At 37.7% G+C, this 20022-nt stretch overlaps 1 protein-coding gene across 1 annotated transcript in view; it reads left to right on the plus strand.

Annotated features, from left to right (window-relative positions):
* LOC150006220 (RNA/RNP complex-1-interacting phosphatase-like) overlaps positions 1-19583 on the plus strand; it is a 31663-nt gene extending 12080 nt beyond the window's left edge. The window contains 7 exon segments of the mRNA XM_090280127.1: positions 11373-11471; positions 11473-11497; positions 14791-14851; positions 16514-16572; positions 16818-16893; positions 17125-17310; positions 19110-19583. Of these exon segments, the coding sequence (XP_090136253.1) occupies positions 11373-11471; positions 11473-11497; positions 14791-14851; positions 16514-16572; positions 16818-16893; positions 17125-17310; positions 19110-19308 (705 nt within the window). The 3' untranslated portion in view covers positions 19309-19583.
* The last annotated feature ends 439 nt before the right edge of the window (positions 19584-20022 follow it).

The following is a 20022-nucleotide window of genomic DNA, read 5'->3' on the forward strand; positions in this document are numbered from 1 at the left end:
CTTTCATTTCTGATTTTCTTTATTTGGGTCCTCTCTCTCTTTCTTGATGAGCCTAGTTAAGGGTTTGTCAATTTAGTTTATTTTTTCAAAGAACCAGCTTCTACTTTTGTTGATTTTGAATTGTTTGTTTAGTCTCTATGTCATTAAATTGTGCTCTGATCCTGATGATTTCCTTCCTTCTACTTGCTCTGGGCTTCGTTTGTTGTTGTTCCTCTAGTTCTTGTAGCTGTAGGATTAGGTTTTTTATTAGAGATTCTTCTATCCTTTTTAAGTAGGCCTGTATTGCTATGAACTTTCCTCTCAGGACTGCTTTTGCTGTATCCCACAGGTTTTGGGTTGTTGTGTGTTCATGATCATTTGTTTCCAGAAACTTCCTGATTTATTCCTTGGTGTCATTGTTAACCCACTCATTATTTAATAGTATGTTATTCATTCTCCATGAGTTTGAATGTTTTTGAGTTATTTCCTTGGGGTTGATTTTCAGTTTTAAGCCATTGTGATCTGAGAACATGCTTGATATTGTTTCAATTTTCTTGAATTTGTTATGGCTTTTTTTATGTCCTACCATGTGGTCTATCTTTGAAAATGTTCCATGTGCACGTGAAAAGAATGTGCATTTTGCTTCTTTGGGGTGAAAAGTTCTATATATATCAACTAAGTCCATTTGATCTAGAGTGTTGTTCAGTGCCTCAATATCCTTGGTGTTTCTTTGTTTTGAAGATCTGTCCATTGTTGACAATGGGGTGTTAAATTCCCCTAATATGAGTGTGTTGCTGTCTATATCCTTCCTGAAGTCTTTCAAAAATTTCCTTATATATTTGGGTGCTCCTATGTTGGGTGCATATATGTTTCCAAGGGTTATATCTTCTTGATGGATTTTTCCCTTAAGTATTATGAAATGTCCTTCTTTGTCTATTTTTATGGCCTTTGCTGTGAAATCTGATTTGTCTGATATAAGTATTGCTTACCCAGGGTTTTTTTTCATGTCCATTTGCTTGTAATATTTTTTTCCATCTCTTCACTTTCAGTCTGTGCAGATCTTTTGTTCTAAGGTGGGTCTCTTGTAGACAGCATATATGTGGGTCGTGCTTTCTAATCCATTCAGCTGTTATGTCTTTTGATTGGTGAATTTAATCCATTTACATCTAAGGTTATTATCGATAGGTACTTATTCATTTTTCCCCCCATGTACTTGTCTTCCTCTCTGTCTCTCTCTGTTTCTTCATCTTCTTAAAGGAGACCCTTTAGCATCTCTTGCAGTGCTGGTTTGGTGGAGATGTATTCTTTCAGCCCTCTTTTGTCTGGGAAGCTCTTTATTTCACCTTCCGTTTTGAATGAGAGCCTTGCTGGGTAGAGTATTCTTGGTTGTAGCCCTTTGTTTTTCATTGCTTGGAATATTTTTTGCCATTCCCTTCTGGCTTGTAGTGTTTCTGTTGAGAAATCTGATGATAGCCTTATTGGAGCTCCCTTGTATATTATTAGCTGTTTCTCTCTGCTGCTCTTAGGATTCTCTCTTTGTCTTTGAATGTTGCCATTTTAATTATGATGTGTCTTAAAGTGGGTCTGTTGGGATTCATCTTCATTGGGACCTTCTTTGCTTCCTGGACTTGCGTGACTCTCTCATCGAGTTAGGGAAGTTTTCTGTCATTAGTTTTTCAAACAGGTTTTCTATCCCTTGTTCCTCTTCTTATCCTTCTGGAGTTCCTATGATGCGGATATTATTACGTTTCATGTTGTCCTACAGCTGTCTTAAAACCTCCTCATTCTTTTTGAGTCTTTTTTCATTTCGTTGCACTGTCTGGGAATGTTTTTCTATGTTGTCCTCCAGCTTGCTGATTCGATCTTCTGCTTCCCCTAGCCTGCCTTTAATTCCTTCTACTGTGTTCTTCAGTTCAGAAATTGTTTTCTTCATTTCCTCCTGGCTCTTATTGATAGCTTCTATGTCCTTTTTCATGCTGGTGTAGTTCTCAGTAAGTTCCTTGTAGTTTCCCTGAAGTTCCTTGTAATTTTCTTTGAGCTCACTGAACTCATTGAGCTTCCCTATAATCCATTTTTTGAATTCCGTGTCTGATAGTTTGCTTACCTCTATTTCATTTAACGCTCTTTTGGGGATTCTTCCTTTCCTTTTGATGGAGAGTTGTTTCTCTGTCTTCCCATTTTTGTGACTCTTCTTGTTTGTTGCTGCTTCTTAGATTGATCCGCACTTCCTGGGTCTACCCGTGGTGCCATCAGATCGTGTCCCAGTCTGGGACCAGGCGGCCTCTTGGAGACTACCAGGGATCTACTGCCTTTGTCTCTCTCCTTTAGTTGTTAATATACTGAATCTGTGATCAGCCGTCATGCTTAAGGACCGAGGGTGGGGCAGATTAATTTCTCAATATAATTCTTTAATATTAAATATCCAGTCAGCACGCAGATTTGCAGTTGTCTTCTAAATCTCATTAAAACGTTTTTAAGGGTTTGAATTAGATCCAGATAAGGTCCACATTTTGCAATTGATTGTTAGGTCTGTGAGGCTTTATTTAATTTATAAGTTCTCCCTTCCATGTCTCTTTTACTTTCTTTGATTTCCCCCCTTGAATTTCATTTAAAGAAACTAGGTAGTTTGCCCCATATGTGTTTGATGATTTTATCCCCATGTGTTGTTAACATATTCTTTTTTTCTTTTGTTTAAGTTTGAAAAGGCGTCAGGAAACATTTATTTTTTTTCCCCCCAGCTTTTCTTTATTGATTATATTGTTACAATAGTTCCAATTTTCTCCCCTTTACTCCCCTCCACCCAGTATCTCCCTCCCCCAGCAATCCCCCCCCCCCAAGTCCATACCCATGGTTCGTAAAAAATAACTATCCCTCCCTCTCAGGTATTAAGACCCTTTGTAATCTTGTAAAGGACAATGGGCGAAGGTCTCAAGCTCCTCTAGCTGCTTCAAGCTGGACATGGTCGTTGTCCTACCTACCCCTGGGTCCAGAAATCCCTAATAATAGTGGGGGTGTGGAAGGGAGGGTGGCCTTCCCACATGGGGAAGGATCGTGCAGACTCCAGGTCAGTTGGCTGTCTCCGGACAACGGCGTGCTTGGTTTAGCAGGCTGGTGTCCTTGTTGTGTTCTGGGGGCAACAGATTTGGCAAAAAGGGTTAAAAGACATCATTCAATCCATAACTACTAGATGACAAAAGGCAGGGATTAATTTTTCAATGTTCCACTTTAGGAGAAAAAAAAAAAAGGAAAAAAAGAAAAGGGCTTCTTTGGAAGAAGGTGTGCTAGGCACATCTCACCTGTCCAAAACCCTTTTGCCCATTATATTTAGTTTGGGCTGAGGGAAATAGTTTATGTTTCTCCCCTCTCAGACCTCTGGGCCCTTTCTGTCCAAGCCATTAGGATAGAAAAGAGAAACCAGTTTTAAAGTGAAGCCCACAGACCACCCCATTCTTCACCAACCCAGCCATTTAGTTCAGCCAAACTGTTGAGTCTCAGGAGGCAGCGCTGCAGAGAGGATTAAGTGAGGCTTATGCGTATAGACAATCACTCAGGTAATGTGGTCATAGGCTTATGCCCTTTGAAAACAGAAAACACATGTTAATTTATGTAACATAACCAGCAAACAAGTCTCTAAATCTGTAAGACTGTCTTATTGGGAAGACATCCAGTTGCAAGGCACTTGACATTCTACTTGCCTGCAACTTGAATCTCTTTGGTGATATCACAGATGTGGTTTAATTTTCAAGTGAAACCATTTTTTAAATGAGAAGAAACTTTTAAGACGGTTAGCTGCCCTACTTTACAGTCTGCCACTGATCATTGTGATTTTCCTTGAATAATGATTTTTTCTCCCTAAGATTACTCTCCTTGTCTTTAAAGGGACTACATTAAGTCCATTTTTAATTTATCCTGTTCATTTGCATAAACATAACAAGAGCAGCAAATGAACACTTATGATCTTTAGTTCTGTTTTGCTGGAACTTACCCAAGGAACATTTAGAGTGAGCCTCAGTCTGCTCTTCAGGGCACAGAAGCTGGGCCACATACCTGGCATTCATCCTTGCCTGTACACACCTGTCCTTTCCAAGTCTTTCTGGTTTTCCATTGTGCCTTAAGGTCCCTTCTAGCCATCTTTCAGGAAAACAACCTTCGTTCCTTCCCTGGAGAGATTGCTGTGGACCGCACAACCAACCATGGCAGCAGGCCTTTTATTTCACGGGCTTTTATTACCTTTGAGAGTCATTCCCAGTTCCTCAGGGCTTTTTGGTAACAACCTGAGCCCAAACATGTCTCCTTTAGGCTTGACATTCCAGTCAAAGGCTTGGTCAAAAAAAGGAACCTCTATTAACAACTGGTTTCTATGCAAAGAGACTTAAGTCATTACTTACTTGTTTAGAATGCCAAACTCTGGAGAGATCAAATAGGGAGAAAAATATACAACGTGAAGGAAAATCTTTGTCCTAATGTTCACTGAACTGGCATTTCCATTCTTCATATGTTCATTTTCCCGCACTAAAAAAATTTTTTTGTTTGTTTTTCCATTACGGTTGTCTCACTTTTTTTTCCCCCCTCTTGCTTCCCTGTACCCTGCCCCTCCCTTCCCCCACATTCAGTCCCCACTCAGTTGCCCATGTCTGTGGGTCATTTATACATGTTCTTTGATTTGACACTTCCCCTCCTTACCCACTTTTCTGCCTCCCACCTCCCCCCTTGTCACTGTTAGTCTACTCCTTGTTTACATACCTCTGGTTCAATTTTGCTCATTTGTTTGTGTTGTTCATTAGTTTCCTGTAATAGGTGACAGCATAACGTATTTTTTTTTCGTTGCCTGGCTTGTTTCGCTAAGCATAATTCTCTCTAGTTCCATCCATGTTGTTGTAAATGGTAGAAGTTCCTTCTTTCTTTCTGCTACATAGAACTCCATTGTGTAAATGTACCACAGTTTTTTGATCCACTCATCTACAGATGGGCATTTAGGTTGTTTCCAGCACTTGGCTATTGTAAATAGTGCTGCTACGAACATTGGAGTGCATAGGTTCTTTTGAATTGGTGTTTCAGGATTTTTCGGATATAATCCTAGCAATGGAATTGCTGGTTCAAAAGGCAGTTCCATTTTTAGTTTCTTGAGGAAATTCCAAACTGTTTTCCATAGTGGCTGCACCAGTCTGCATTCCCACCAGCAATGCACCAGGGTTGCCGTTTCTCCGCATCCTCTCCAGCACAAGTGGTTTGTTGATTTGTTGATTATGGCCATTCTGACTGGTGTGAGGTGGTATCTCATTGTGGCTTTTATTTGCATCTCTCTGATGGCTAGTGATGTTGAGCATACTTTCATATGTCTATGGGCCCTCTGTCTTCTTTGGAGAAGAGTTTGTTCAGGTCCTTTGCCCATTTTTTAATTGGGTTGTCTGTCTGCTTGGTGTTGAGTCGTATGAGTTCTTTATATATTTTGGAGCTCAATTCCTTGTCTGAGATGTCATTGGCGAATATATTTTCCCATATGGTTGGTTTCCTTTTCATCTTGCTGATGTTTTCTTTAGCTGAGCAGAAACTTTTTAGTTTGATGTAGTCCCATTTGTTTATTCTTTCCTTTATTTCCCTTGCCTTAGGAGATATATCAGTGAAAATGTTGCTACGTGGGATATCTGAAATTTTTCTGCCTATTTTTTCCTCTAGGACTTTTATGGTATCACGGCTTACATTTAAGTCTTTGATCCATTTTTGAGTTTATTCTGGTGTATGGTGTAAGTTGGTGGTCTAGTTTCATTTTTTTGCATGTCCCTGTCCAGTTCTCCCAACACCATTTGTTGAAGAGGCTCTTTTCACTCCATTTGATGTTCTTTCCCCCTTTGTCAAATATTAGTTGACCATATGAACCTGGGTTTATTTCTGGGCTCTCTATTCTGTTCCATTGATCTATATGTCTGTTTTTATGCCAGTACCAGACTGTTTTGATTACCGTGGCCTTGTAGTATAGTTTGATATCAGGTATTGTGATTCCTCCTACTGTGTTCTTCCTCAAAATTGCTGTGGCTATCCGGGCTCTTTTTTGGTTCCATATAAATTTTTGAAGTATTTGTTCTAGGTCTGTGAAATATGTTTCTGGTATTTTAATAGAGATTGCATTGAATCTATAAATTGCTTTGGGTAGTATAGACATTTTAATGACGTTGATTCTTCCCATCCATGAGCATGGTATATGCTTCCATTTATTTGTATCTTCTTTAATTTCTTTCTTCAGTGTTATGTAGTTTTCTGAGTACAGGTCTTTTACCTCCTTGGTTAAGTTTATTCCTAGGTATTTTATTTTTCTTGTTGCTATGGTACATTGAATTTTTCTTTCAGTTTCTATCTCTGAGTTTTTATTGTTGGTGTATAAAAATGCCTTTGATTTCTTAATATTGACTTTGTATCCTGCTATTTTGCCGAATTCACTTATTAGGTCGAGTAGTTTTTTTGTGGAGTCTATAGGGTTTTCTATGTACACTATCATGTCGTCTGCAAATAATGACAGTTTTACTTCCTCTTTTCCAATTTGGATGCCTTTTATTTCTTTTTCTTGTCTGATTGCGGTGGCTAGAACTTCCAAGACTATGTTGAATAGGAGTGGAGAGAGCGGACATCCTTGTCTTGTTCCTGATCTCAGGGGGAATGCTCTCAGTTTTTGCCCATTGAGTATGATGTTGGCTTCAGGTTTCTCATATATGGCCTTTATTATGTTGAGGTATGCTCCCTCTATTCCCATTTTGCTGAGAGTTTTTATCATAAATGGGTGTTGTACTTTATCAAATGCTTTTTCTGCATCTATTGATATGATCATGTGGTTTTTGTCTTTCATTTTGTTTATGTGGTGTATTACGTTTATTGATTTGCAAATATTAAACCATCCTTGCATCCCTGGTTTGAATCCTACTTGATCGTGGTGTATGATCTTTCTAATGTGTTGCTGGATCCGGTTTGCCAATATTTTGTTGAGGATTTTAGCATCTATGTTCATCATAGTCTTAGAAGGATAGGAGTTAGTTCTTTCCTAAATGTTTTGTAGAATTCACTTGTGAAGCCATCCGGTCCAGGGCTTTTGTGTGTTGGGAGTTTTTGATTACTGCTTCAATTTCACTAGCTGTTATTGGTCTATTCAGACTTTCTGCTTCTTCTTGATTCAGTTTGGGAAGACTATAGGTTTCCAGGAATTTGTCCATTTCCTCTAGGTTGTCAAATTTCTTGCCATACAGTTGTTCGTAATAATTTCTTATAATCCTTTGTATTTCTGTGGTATCAGTTGTGATTTCTCCTCTTTTGTTTCTGATTTTATTTATTTGGGTCCTCTCTCTTTTTTTCTTGATGAGCCTGGTTAAAGGCTTGTCAATTTTGTTTATTTTTTCAAAGAACCAGCTCCTACTTTTGTTGATCTTTTGAATTGTTACTTTAGACTCTATGTCATTTAATTCTGCTCTGATCTTGATGATTTCCTTCCTTCTACTTGATCTGGGCTTTGCTTGTTGTTCTTCCTCTAGTTCTTGTAGCTGTAGGGTTAAATTTTTTATTAGATATTCCTCTCGCTTTTTTACGTAGGCCTGTATTGCTATGAACTTTCCTCTTAGGACGGCTTTCGCTGTATCCCATAGGTTTTGGGTTGTTGATGTTCATTATCATTAGATTCCAGAAACTTTTTGATTTCTTCCTTGATGTCATTGTTAACCCATTCATTATTTAATAGCATGTTATTCGTTCTCCATGAGTTTGAATGTTTTTGAGTTTTTTCCTTGAGGTTGATTTCCAATTTTAAGCCATTGGGTTCTGAGAAGATGCTTGATATAATTTCAATTTTTTTGAATTTGTTAAGGCTTGTTTTGTGTCCTACCATGTGGTCTATCTTTGAAAATGTTCCATGTGCACTTGAGAAGTATGTATATTTTGCTTCTTTGGGGTGAAAACTTCTATATATATCGACTAAGTGCATTTGATCTAGAGTGTTATTCAGTGCCTCAATATCTTTGGTGTTTCTTTGCTTCGAAGATCTGTCCATTGTTGACAATAGGGTGTTAAAGTCCCCTACTATTGAGTGTGTTGCTGTCTATATCTTTCTTGGAGTCTTTCAAAAGTTTCCTTATATATTTGGGTGCTCCTAAGTTGGGTGCATATATATTTATAAGGGTTATATCTTCTTGATGGATTTTTCCCTTAAGTATTATGAAATGCCCTTCTTTGTCTCTTTTTATGGACTTTGCTGTGAAATCTGTTTTGTCTGATATAAGTATTGCTACCCCGGCTTTTTTTTCATGCCCATTTGCTTGAAATACTTTTTTCCATCCCTTTACTTTCAGTCTGTGTAGATCTTTTGTTTTAAGGTGGATCTCTTGTAGACAGCATATGTGTGGGTCATTCTTTCTAATCCATTCAGCTACCCTATGTCTTTTAATTGGAGCGTTTAATGCATTTACATTTAAGGTTATTACCGATAAGTACTTATTCATTGTCATTTTTCCCCTTTGTACTCGTGTTCTTCTCTGTCTCTCTCTGTTTCTTTATCTTCTTAGAGCAGACCCTTTAGCATCTCTTGCATTGCTGGTTTGGTGGAGATGTATTCTTTTAGCCTTCTTTTGTCTTGGAAGCTCCTTATTTCATCCTCCATTTTGAATGAGAGCTTTGCTGGGTATAGTATTCTAGGTTGTAGGCCTTTGTTTTTCATTGCTTGGAATATTTTTTGCCATTCCCTTCTGGCTTGTAGTGTTTCTGCTGAGAAATCTGATGATAGCCTTATTGGAGTACCCTTGTATGTTATTAGTTGTTTTTCTCTTGCTGCTTTTAGGATCCTCTCTTTGTCTTTGAATGTTGCCATTTTAATTATGATGTGTCTTGAGGTGGGCCTGTTGGGGTTCATCTTCATTGGGACCCTCTGTGCTTCCTGGACTTGTGTGACTCTTTCTCTCGTCATGTTAGGGAAGTTTTCTGTCATTAGTTTTTCAAAGAGGTTTTCCATCCCTTGCTCTTCTTCTTCTCCTTCTGGAATTCCTATGATATGGATATTATTGCGTTTCATGTTGTCCTGCAGCTGTCTTAGAACCTCTTCAGTCTTGTTCAGTCTTTGCTCATTTTGTTGCATTGTCTGGGAGTTTTTGTGTAGGTTGTCCTCCAGCTCGCTGATCCGGTCTTCTGCTTCCTCTAGCCTGCTTTTAATTCCTTCTACTGTGTTCTTCAATTCAGAGATCGTATTCTTCATTTCCTCCTGGCTCTTATTGATAGCTTCTATGTCCTTTTTCATGCTCACGTAATTTTCTGTGAGATCCTTATAGATTTTCTGGAGTTCTTTGTAGTTTCCGCTGAGCTCATTCAGCTTCTCCATAATCCATGTTTTGAATTCCATATCTGATAGTTCGCTTCCCTCTATTTCATTTAGCACTCTTTCTGGGGATTCTACCTTTCCTTTTGATGGGAGGTTGTTTCTCTGTCTCCCCATTTTTTTGACTCCTATTGTTTCTTGGTGCTTCTTAGAATGATCTGCACTTCCTGGATCTGCCTCTGGTGGCGTCAGATCATGTACCAGTCTGGCCCTAGGCAGCCTGTTGGAGACTTCCAGGGATCTACTGCTGTTGTCTGTCTTCTTTGATTGTTAATCCATTCAATCTGTGATTAGCTGTCAGGCTTAAGGACTGTGGGTGTGGCAGCTTAATTCCTGTAGGCAGGGCTTTTGCTTCCCCTCACGCTGACGCCACTTGGAGGGGAATGGTCTACCCGCAGTACTGGGGATGAGTCAGCACTGGGACCCAGTCGGCTGCTCCTCCAGTTCTCCCCTCAAAGCCACCGTGCCAAACTCTCCCCAAGTGTCTCCAGTCCTCTCTGCCTTCCCTCTGCTTGAGCCCAGGGTAAGTGGGGGCCAAAATATTTTCGTATGTGATCCACTTAAGAGCTCTTTTTCTCCTGCTGTTTCTCTCCGGCTAACAAGAAACCCTGTGGCTTTTTGCTTTTCACAGCTGATACTATTTTATTTTCCACTATGTTGCTGTAGGCTGGGAAGCTCAGCTGGGAGTTTAGACCCTGCCCTTCTCAGGGGAAATCCCCGGCTGCTGAGCTGTTTCTCAGTCCCTTCAGCTGCCACCCGTGTGAGCCCAGCCAGCCCTTCCGCGTCTCCGCACTCCCTACCGGTCAAGTTGTGATGTAACGGCCTTTTCTGTCTCTCCGTGGTTATAAGACTTCTTTCCAGCTAGTGTTCCGTTGGTTATTCCAGATGATTTCTCCAATATTAAGTTGTAACTCCAGACTGGTCCAGGGAGGAGGTTAGTGTAGCTTCCACTTACTCCTCCGCCATCTTGGATCTCCCCGTTAACATATTCTTTAGTCCTTGTGTTGTAAACTAGAGGCTTGATCAGATTCAGGCTTGAAGGGGTTTTTTTGTTTTGTTTTGTTTTTTTTGCGAGACAGTTTCATAGGTGATGATGTGTTCTTCCATGGAGACATATAAGCGATTGCCTCTTTTTGCAATATTAGCAGTCAGTTATGATTGTTACCTATATCCATAAATTCATTTGGGACTTCAAAAATGGTGAACCCTACTGTTTTGTTTTTTTAATTTATTAGCTGGGTATATTTCTACTACAAGAAGCTCATTGGCTATTTGGTTGCCCAGCTATAGAGGCATGATTCTTTCCTTTTATTTAACAGTTTTCAAAATAATGAGTTGATTCACTTACTCCTCCAGTGAAAACCAGTTAGATTTTATTTTATTTTATTTATTTTTTGTATCATCAGGAACTTCACTGCAGTTCTTACTCTTACTGAGGCACAAATCAAGGTCCTATCTTTGGCCAGTTGGAGCTTCTCAGTTTGGCTCCTAAGTCCTGTTGACATGACATGATATCAGTTGTTCCTATACTTTTTCAGTGGTAACAATTAGGAAATATGTTTGTATGTTTGTGTTTAATATAAAATACAGTACATTATAGGTTCATATTAATAGTTTTCTATTAAATTCAGAAATGCAGGATTTTTATTTAACTTGTTCTGGCTTTTATCAATATCTACTTTCTCCCACCCCAAGAATACCAGTTCTGAACAGTGCTTAAAATTTGCTCTGTCCAAGTTCTTCTGATTCTATTGCCTTTGAAATGTAAGCTATTAGGTAAAATTATTTATGTATCTTTTAGTTATATACGCATTCATTCACATGAATTTTGCTTTCATTTTTAAAAACCTGTCAACTATTCATTCTGTAGTTTTAGTGCAAATCTAGTGATACCTCTTGGTTGAAGCAGCTTCGAAAAAAATGGCTCTCATCAGAATTACTGACATACTGAGTTTATTCTAACCTCTTGGTTTATATTCTGGCTCTTCGAATTAAATTTTAATTCTTTCCCTGCAAATGAAATAATATATGTTTTCATGATTTTGCCTTATAGGACTTACCAGAAACTATTCCTTACTTAAAAATTTATACGACTGGGCATCAGGTGCCTGATGATGACACTATTTTTAAATTTAAATGTGCTGTTAATGGATTTTTTAAAAGAAAATAAAGATAACGGTAAGTTGTTCTTTTTCTTACCTGAACTTTGGTTTGCATTTTGAGTGTGGTGGGAAATTTTAAATATTTTTAATAGTTCCTACATTAGGCCTGTTGTATTTGATAATGTGGGCATATCAGATGGTGGTAATAGAGTAAGGTGTCCTTTTATGGTTACAAATAAGCAATTTAGTTTGGGAAGTGAGTTTAGTGAGAAATAGGAGCTGAACTAGCTCATCTTTTTTAAATATTTGAATGGGGAAAATGTAATAAAATAAAAATGTTCTTTTGTCTTATTTATTGGTTAAGAGGTGATTGGTGGGTGGAAGAAAAGCTTAGAATCTCAGCATTTTGGAGTGGAAAAAGAAAGCAGAAAGCAGAGGTTTGGAGTGAGACAAACCCGTAGAAGCAGAACAAAATGGAGCGGACCAGTGAAGTTGCATCTTCACTGCTGTTTTTCCACTTTGGGTACAAGTAAGGGAAGGTCACGACCACCTCTTATTTTTAGTTTTCAGACAGGAAGAACTAAACTAGACTGGTGTTTTCTTGTTCCTGCTCTAAGATCTACCTAATTCTGTTTGAAAACAGATCTTCATAGCTTGTGAATTTTAAAGAATGGTTGCCTTTTTCTGGCATCTTAACTATCAGGAGGATCATGATGTTTGCCATATTTTAAGACTGAGGAATCTTTTTTTGTAAAGCCACACACCCACAGGACAAAGTGTTCCTTTTGTCTTGTTTCTAGGTTTAGCTTAAGGAGTGTACACTTTATTAAGTAACTGTGACACATAAGTATAAATAAACAGTGAGTAGGGGAGAAAGACTAGAGGTAGATGTGGGAAGATAGGAGATGGAAGGAAAGAGAGGGATGAAATCAGTGGGTTTTAATGTAAATTTTCAAACTGTTACCTCGTTGCTTAATGGAGGCACTAGTTAGTAAATTATCTTAAGCCCTGGTCACAGATCTACCCTGTACTTTAAATCTTGAGAGGCTGGACTTGGCCTGTGATAATCACCGAGTCTACAGAGGAGGTAAATTATCTTATTTGTGTAAACTAGTCACAGAAACATTACCTCTTAAAATGTTAGGGTACAGGTACTGGCCTGCTCATGGCTTCCAGGGCCCTTTGTGTGGAACTATTATACGGTGTTCCATCTGTTTCCATGAGGGCTAGAAGATCCATGTGAGTGTATGAGAACATGTTTGTAAGTACTGGTTGTTCACATGTTACACCACGTGTAGTCTGTTGCATAGGTTGACTCCATGTTGGTCTCCTGCTTGCATTGTGCTGACTTCACTGTGTCTTGCAGTGCTCCTTGCCATAGCGGTCTCAGGACCTGGCTTATGATCCATTTGGCTACCTCTGCTGTAAACCCCTCACACAGATACCAGGCTCACAGGCGAAGAGGAGGACACTACATATTCTACTCCTTAGAACTGGTAGACTCAGAAAATAAATCAATTCAGTCAATATTCAAGAGCCTTTTGGGTTTATTGTTAGGGTACAGGGATTTAGAGGTGAGTAGCAGTCTTTGTTTATTAGAAATTCACAGTTAACTAGGAAGATAAACATGCAATAACTATAAGTCACTGAGTTAATTATAATAAAAAATAAATTATGTGCACTGGGAATATAGAGGGATTGAGGAAGGCCTTTCTGAGAAGTCAGTGTTTGAGCTGGGCAGGGGGGAAGAGGATTTGGCGAGAGCGAGGAAAGGACAGCTCAAGTGTTGGAAGCAGTGCAAAATGCACAGGGTTTTAATTTGTGTCATAGAGAAGTGGCCTCTGGTGCCACTGGAGGGTAGAGTGAAAGGGGATATAATTCTTATGTTCATGTTCAGCAAATATTTATATGTAACACCTTCGAAGGTAAAGACAGTGATCTAGGAAGTAGGAACAGAAGAAGTTCTTGCCCTTATATTCTTCACATTCTAGTGGGGGGAGAGAGAAATAAGTGAATGTATGAAATGCCAGGTGGTGATAAGTGCTTGTAGAATAACAAAATAATAAAGAAGTGAGAGGATGTGGTGGGTGATGAGGAAAGGCTACTCTGTTAAGATATCATTTAGCAGTGCCTTAATGGAAGCGAGGAACAAGCCATTGGATATCTGGGGAAGACAGGGTGGGTAGTATTCTAAAGCAGAGAGAATAGTACGTGTTAAGTCCCTGAGGCGCAGCTGTCATGACTATCAGCATGTCTGAGGAGGCCAGTGTAGCTGGTGTGAGGAGAGCGACTGAGGTCAGAGCCATAGAAAGTGGGATCAGAGAGGTTGGTGTGGGGTAGGAGGGAGGTGGACCATGTGGGTCCTTTTAAGTTACAGTTCAGATCATTGCGGATTCACAGTTCAGTTAGAGAGACAGAGTGACATCCTTTTATTAGGAGTTCTAAATGCTTTCCTAAATGTTTGGGCTGTATTCTATGCAAAATGAAGATTTTTAAGCAAGGGAACAACCCAGCCAAGTGTGTATTTCAGAAAGAGCATCTTCCATATGGAGGATCAATTGAAATAGAAGAGATGAGAAGTAGGGAGGTAGTAGTCCAGGTAGGAAATGATGAGCACCTTCCCACTAGACAGCACCTAGTCACAGGCATACCTTTTGCAGAGATCAATTACACATTGCTGTTTTTTATTTACTTTCTCGTGGAATTTTTTAAACAATGGACTGAGAAAAGCTGTGGCATAGTTGGAAAAATCTTAGACACGATTCTTGTCTTTGTTCTCTTTGCCCACTGTGTAGCCCAGGCTTACATCTCCAGGTCTTGCGTTTTCATTGTACTTCACTGGGCACATAGATCTATGGTGGGTTAGGAGCAGCAAATGAGGGAAGGCATGGAAGTGCCTTGAGAACGTAGGAGTACTTCAGAAACTGCCCTTTCTAATAATCCGTTTTAACAGTGAAGGTATTCCATTTGTTTCACTCAGAAAGAAATTTCATACTTCTTATAGCCTGTTTTTCTTTAACTCCATTTTTCTGTAATTAAATCAGTTACTGATGAGCATTCTATGTTAAGACAAATGAGTTTGTCTCAGTGGAGTTTTACTGTACTTGACCAGGCCTTCACCATTTTGCTTTATTGCATCTCATTGGGAACTGTGCAAAATTTCCCAGAGACAATGAATTTTGATTCTATGTTAGATCATTCTTTATAGTATGTTAATAAAACACACACACACACACTTCTCTGCAAGTGTTATTTATTTTCAGGTAGTGGTAGTGTTGTTACGTAACTAATAAATGTTACTCTTCAGAAAACTGGATGATTTGTTTTTAGGGTATTTATTTATTTAACTGTACATTCCCTGTTTTATAGACAGACTTATTGGTGTCCACTGTACCCATGGTTTAAACAGGACTGGCTACCTCATCTGCAGGTGAGTTGCCAACCCCAAGATGCAGACCATGCCTAAGTTGTTTTAAGTAGTAATATAAATTAGTTGCAAAAATGCAATCAGTATAGAAGTGTGTGGAGCAGAAAGCAGTCTTGCCCCCCACCCAGAGATTACTACCAGTAATAATTTACTACATATTTTTCAGACTTTAAAAATGCAAATATAAGCATGTACATGTAATTTAATGATATGATATTTAGACAGGCTGTTTTACAATTTAATACATGGTGGACATCATCCTATGAAAGCATTTAGAGACCTCATTCTTTTTAAAGGCTGCATTGTTCCTTTGCTTACTGATGAACATAAAGAGTAGAAGACTGATACTATAAAATGTTGAAATAATAAACATTCCTCTATGTACATCTTTGAATATATATGCAGTTGTCTCAGGGATCATTTCACTAAAAATGGAATTTCTGAATCAAAAAGTTTATGCCCTTGTGCTTTTTTGTGGATGTTGCCACAGTGTACTGATTTATGTTTGTTTATTCAGAACATACTTGTTTAGCATCTGTTATGTGTGAGCACTGTGCTGGGTGCTAAGCCAAAAGACTTGTGAGACTTTCTGAGTAAAGAGACTTGACCTGCCCTTTGTGGATCCTAACAATCTAGAGAGGGAATAGCTCACACACATGCATATAAAATTACAACTTTGACAAATTCCAAGAAGGAGAGGGACATGGTATTAAGAGAGCATATTAGGGAGGATTTGACTCATCATGGAGAGTAGGGAGGTTTTTGTGGGGAGATTTGACCTGATATCTGAAGGAATAATGGGTGTTAACAAGGTAGGGACATGGGAGAGAAAATTCTGGGCATAAGGAACAATAAAGGCCCTTTAACAGGAAAGCATATGCTGTGTTGGAAGACCTGATAAGGGAGCCTGGGCCATGGAGGAAGTACGGCATTAAAATAAAACTAGATTGTGCAGGCCTGTGTTTAAGGTTTTAGACTTCATCTTAAGAGTGATAGAAAACCATTGAGCTCTTTTCACTGAGGGTTAGTGTAGAACATAATCAGTCTGTATTGCAAGGACACAGGGTGGAAGCAAGTAGACAGGTTAGGCAAGTTGAGGCATAATGGTGGCTTGCTGCAGCATTTGGTGGTCATTTTGGTGGGAGGATGTGGACATATTCTAGAAATATGTAGGTGATATAATTGTTAGGATTGGTGGTGGGTTAAAAATGAGGGTAAGGAGGAAGTGGCTGGCAGGGATGGTGACTTGTAAGTTTCTGGCCCATGCAGTTGGTTAAATATTATTTTTTAGATATGATATTAATATTTTCCCTAATTTGTCTTTTGCTATTTGTTGATTTCTGATAAATAGTCTGTCATATTTTGGTTAAAAAATTACTTTATTTTGTCAGATATCTTTTTAACATCTGCCCAAGTTGGGTCTGTATTTTCTACTCTTTTGTTAATTAAATTGTTGTACTAATGTAAATAATTTTATTAATAGATTTTCTAAAGTTGGCTCATCCTTGCATCCTTAGAATAAAGCCTTTTTGTGATCATGGTGTATCATTCTTCAATAATTATTGGATTAGATGTGCTGATATTTTCTTAGGATTTTTGTATCTATTTTTGTAAGTGAAATTGGACCTTTTCTGCAAAAACTTGATTTTTATATTGTTTTGTTAGATATTTGATTGACGTAGAAGACATGAGACCAGATGATGCAATTGAATATAAGTATGAGGGTTATCACTGCTTTTCCCTTTTTATGAAAGTGGAAGGTGTAATTGTAGTTGAATTTCTCAAATTTTAGAAAACAAGAAAAGCTTGTAATTTATTTCTTGTGGCCTAAGATAATCTTTTGCAAAAAGTTTATACAGAGATGTATCTTGGAAATATTGAGATATAACAGCCTGATTAATTAGTCAATGGATTTCAGCTCTGGTCTGCTTTCTCTACAGTTATTTGTAATAGTTCTTCCACTCCTTAGTATTCAATAGATGCCGGGGACATTGCATAGAAGGACAAAACTACATTGAAGACCTTCAGAATGGTCCCATCAGGAAGTAAGTTGCATTTTGTATGTAAAATTTGTGGTGAGGGACATCTGTTTTTATGTTATTTAAGTTGTACATAGCCATTCTTCCTGTTGCTTGTTTACCTGCTCAGGGAAATCTAAACAAGTAGGAACGGAGGGAGGATGGGATTGTTATTGTCATTGCCCAAAATATAGACAGTAAATTGGCTACTAAATTTGGAAACCAGTAATATTATGTGTAAAAAACATTCTCTTTAAGGAATCAGGGATCCTGTGTATACAGATCAACTGGTTTTGAATATTCCACATATATGATGGAACCAGTCCATACCACTAATAAGGCTGTTAACCAAGGACCTAGGAATAACATGCATTGGACCCAAGGTTACCCAACACCTTCTTAGCGTTTCCACATGCAGACCCAAGACTTGCAGCAGTCTGTAAGGTATCTCTGCTTTCTTTTTTTTTTCTAGAACTGAAATAGAAATGAATAGTATTATAAATTAGTGCAAACACATTATGATAATGGTGAGGAATTGACATTTTCCTGCTGGTCAGTGTCAACCGAGAGGTATCGTTTCTTCATATTTTGCACTTAGGGCTGAAAAGTCAAGTGTAGGATGGGAAATATGTGACTTTTCAGAGGTGACTGGGAAAGCACCTTAGAAATTTTCATTGCTTCTAAACTTAGTTTAAGCCAACAATGTGATGTGACTACCAAAAGCAATCTTGCATTCTTTGGCTATGTTAAAAGTGGTATATTTTTCAGAATAAGAAAGAGTGTTATTTAAAGAGTAAGTATAAATTATAGGGAAAATAGTAAAAATTCCAGTAGAGAAATTTGCAAAGGACTTGAACAAATAAATCACAAAAGTATTTTCACTTGGGAAATTGAAAAAATCTCAGTACAGTTAAAATAGCAAGGTTCTATTCTTTGCCTGTGAAGTTAACAACAGTTTGTGATAAAGCAGTCCAGTGTAGTGGTTGTCAGGCTGGACCTAGATTTGCATTCTGGCTCTCCCTTCACTTGCTGTGTGATCTTGGGTAAGATTTCTAAATTTCTACTTTTTCGTCAATCAGATGGCAATTTTAATAATACCTATTTCATAGGGATTGTTGACTATTACATGAACTAAAAAAAATACTTCACATTATAAACACTTTCAAAAAGATTTTAGCATTTTTAGAAGATGTAAACCTTTTTTTAAAATGTTGCTTGTATTGCCAATGGCACTGAAAATTGGTATGGTCCTTTGGAAACATAACTTTAATAGCCATTAAAAAATGTTCATACCTGTTAATTCCACATTGAGACTAAGGAAATATAAAATATGGGAAAAGTTATATTCATTTAATCATTCAGCACATTTCTCAAGCCTCCCTGCTACATATCAGACACTCGGCTAGGTACTCAGGGTACAGAAGTGTATGTTTTGAGGTGTTAGTTCCAACATTATTTATAGTAGTGAAAAAGTAGATAGCAGCTTATATTTCTAACAGTGAAGAATAGCTAGGTAAATTATGTCCATACCGTGACATTTTATGAGGCTGTGGAACATGACAGCTCATTTACGGTAAGTAAAAATAATCTGATATGATCTAACAGTTTTTTTTTTTTTAAGATGCTAGGGGGTAAAATACCAAAAAGGAAATATTAACCAGTTGAATTAGATTAGGCAGGATTGAGAGTTAGGGAGGCAGAGGGTTATTTTTTTCTCGGATTTCAAATTTTCTTCTGTATGATTATATTAGATTTACTGATCTTGCTTTAAATCTTAATTTTCCAGTTTTGTTGCATGTACCATGGTTAGAATTTCTTCACTTTATAATTAATTTATATATGTATGTATTTATAAAATGAAAGCAGCTTTATGTTTTCAGAAATAAATAACTTGTTCTGTCTCAACCTGCCAGACTTGAAAAGAAAGTATCTGATTAGAATAGGACGGGCATTTATCTCTATAGGGAAAGGTGGGAAGGCTCCTAGGGATCTATTGTGTGTGCTGAGACATTATGGTAGGTCATTTAATTGTATTGTCTTAATTTACCTTGAGAACAACTCATGAAGGTGGAAGGTGTTATTTTCTACCATTTTATAAAGTACTAAGACATCTGAAGATAAAGTAATTTATCTGCTAAGGTTATACGGGTAGAAAACAGAACCAGAGTATCTGTATCATTTACAAAGCTTATTATATATTTTTTTAAAACTAATAAGAGTTTATTACTTTTGTTTTATTTAAGAAACTTTTCACAGAATCAAAACTTTTACCAGAGATGCCATAGCCCTCCTCCTCCTGGTCCCTCTGGAGAGGACTATTCACTAAGAAGGTATTCTTGGAATGTACAGCCAAGTGCAAATCAAGTAGTCCAGAATAAAAGTTGGCGTCCTGGCGGTTACTATGGATTATCCTATCCAACCTATTATGGATGGACTGAGTGACACAAACCTATCCTGGAAATCTATCTGGAGACAGAAGGACTGAAGACAGTTGGAGTGACTTTTTATAAGATCAGGTCAAATGAGGTTTATAATCTATTTTTTCTCCCTTAAGTTCAAACTTAAGGAAAAAATCATATTAATATTTAACTCTTTGCTGTCAAATATGCGGTATTTGCAATAGTGAAGGAAATGATTTGTTGTTCCTTTCTTAAATTTTCTTAAAGGAAGATGTTAATTTAGAACTGATAAAGTAATAAAGAACATCCCATGTACATAATTTTAAAAAATTCTATCTTTTCTATGTATTTCCTTTTGACTAGACTTATGATATGAATGTGTGTTGTACAAAAATTTTTAGTCATGTTCTATTTTGACCCAATCATTAAGCTTTCTTTTTTTCCCTAACTCTTCAAGATTTCTATTGAAATTTACCTAGGAGACAATCTCTTTGGAACCTAATCACTATTTGCAATTAGTTGTGGTATTTTGTGATTAGGCATTACTTTCTTTGGCAGTCTGTTGTGAGGTTTGACCAACTTCCTTTCACTGAATTGTCATATATACCATCTAACACAGGAGTGGATAAACTTTTAGGGATTGATTGTCGGTTGGGCAAGAGACTGATGAATCAGAATGCTGGGTAACCTACCTGACAGGGTAATTGTTATCAACTGTGTAGAATTATTCAGAAAACTTGAAAACTTTTATAGATAA

This window comes from Furipterus horrens, unplaced genomic scaffold (genome assembly GCF_987537825.1).
Source record: "Furipterus horrens unplaced genomic scaffold, mFurHor1.1.pri manual_scaffold_6, whole genome shotgun sequence".
NCBI lineage: Eukaryota > Metazoa > Chordata > Mammalia > Chiroptera > Furipteridae > Furipterus > Furipterus horrens.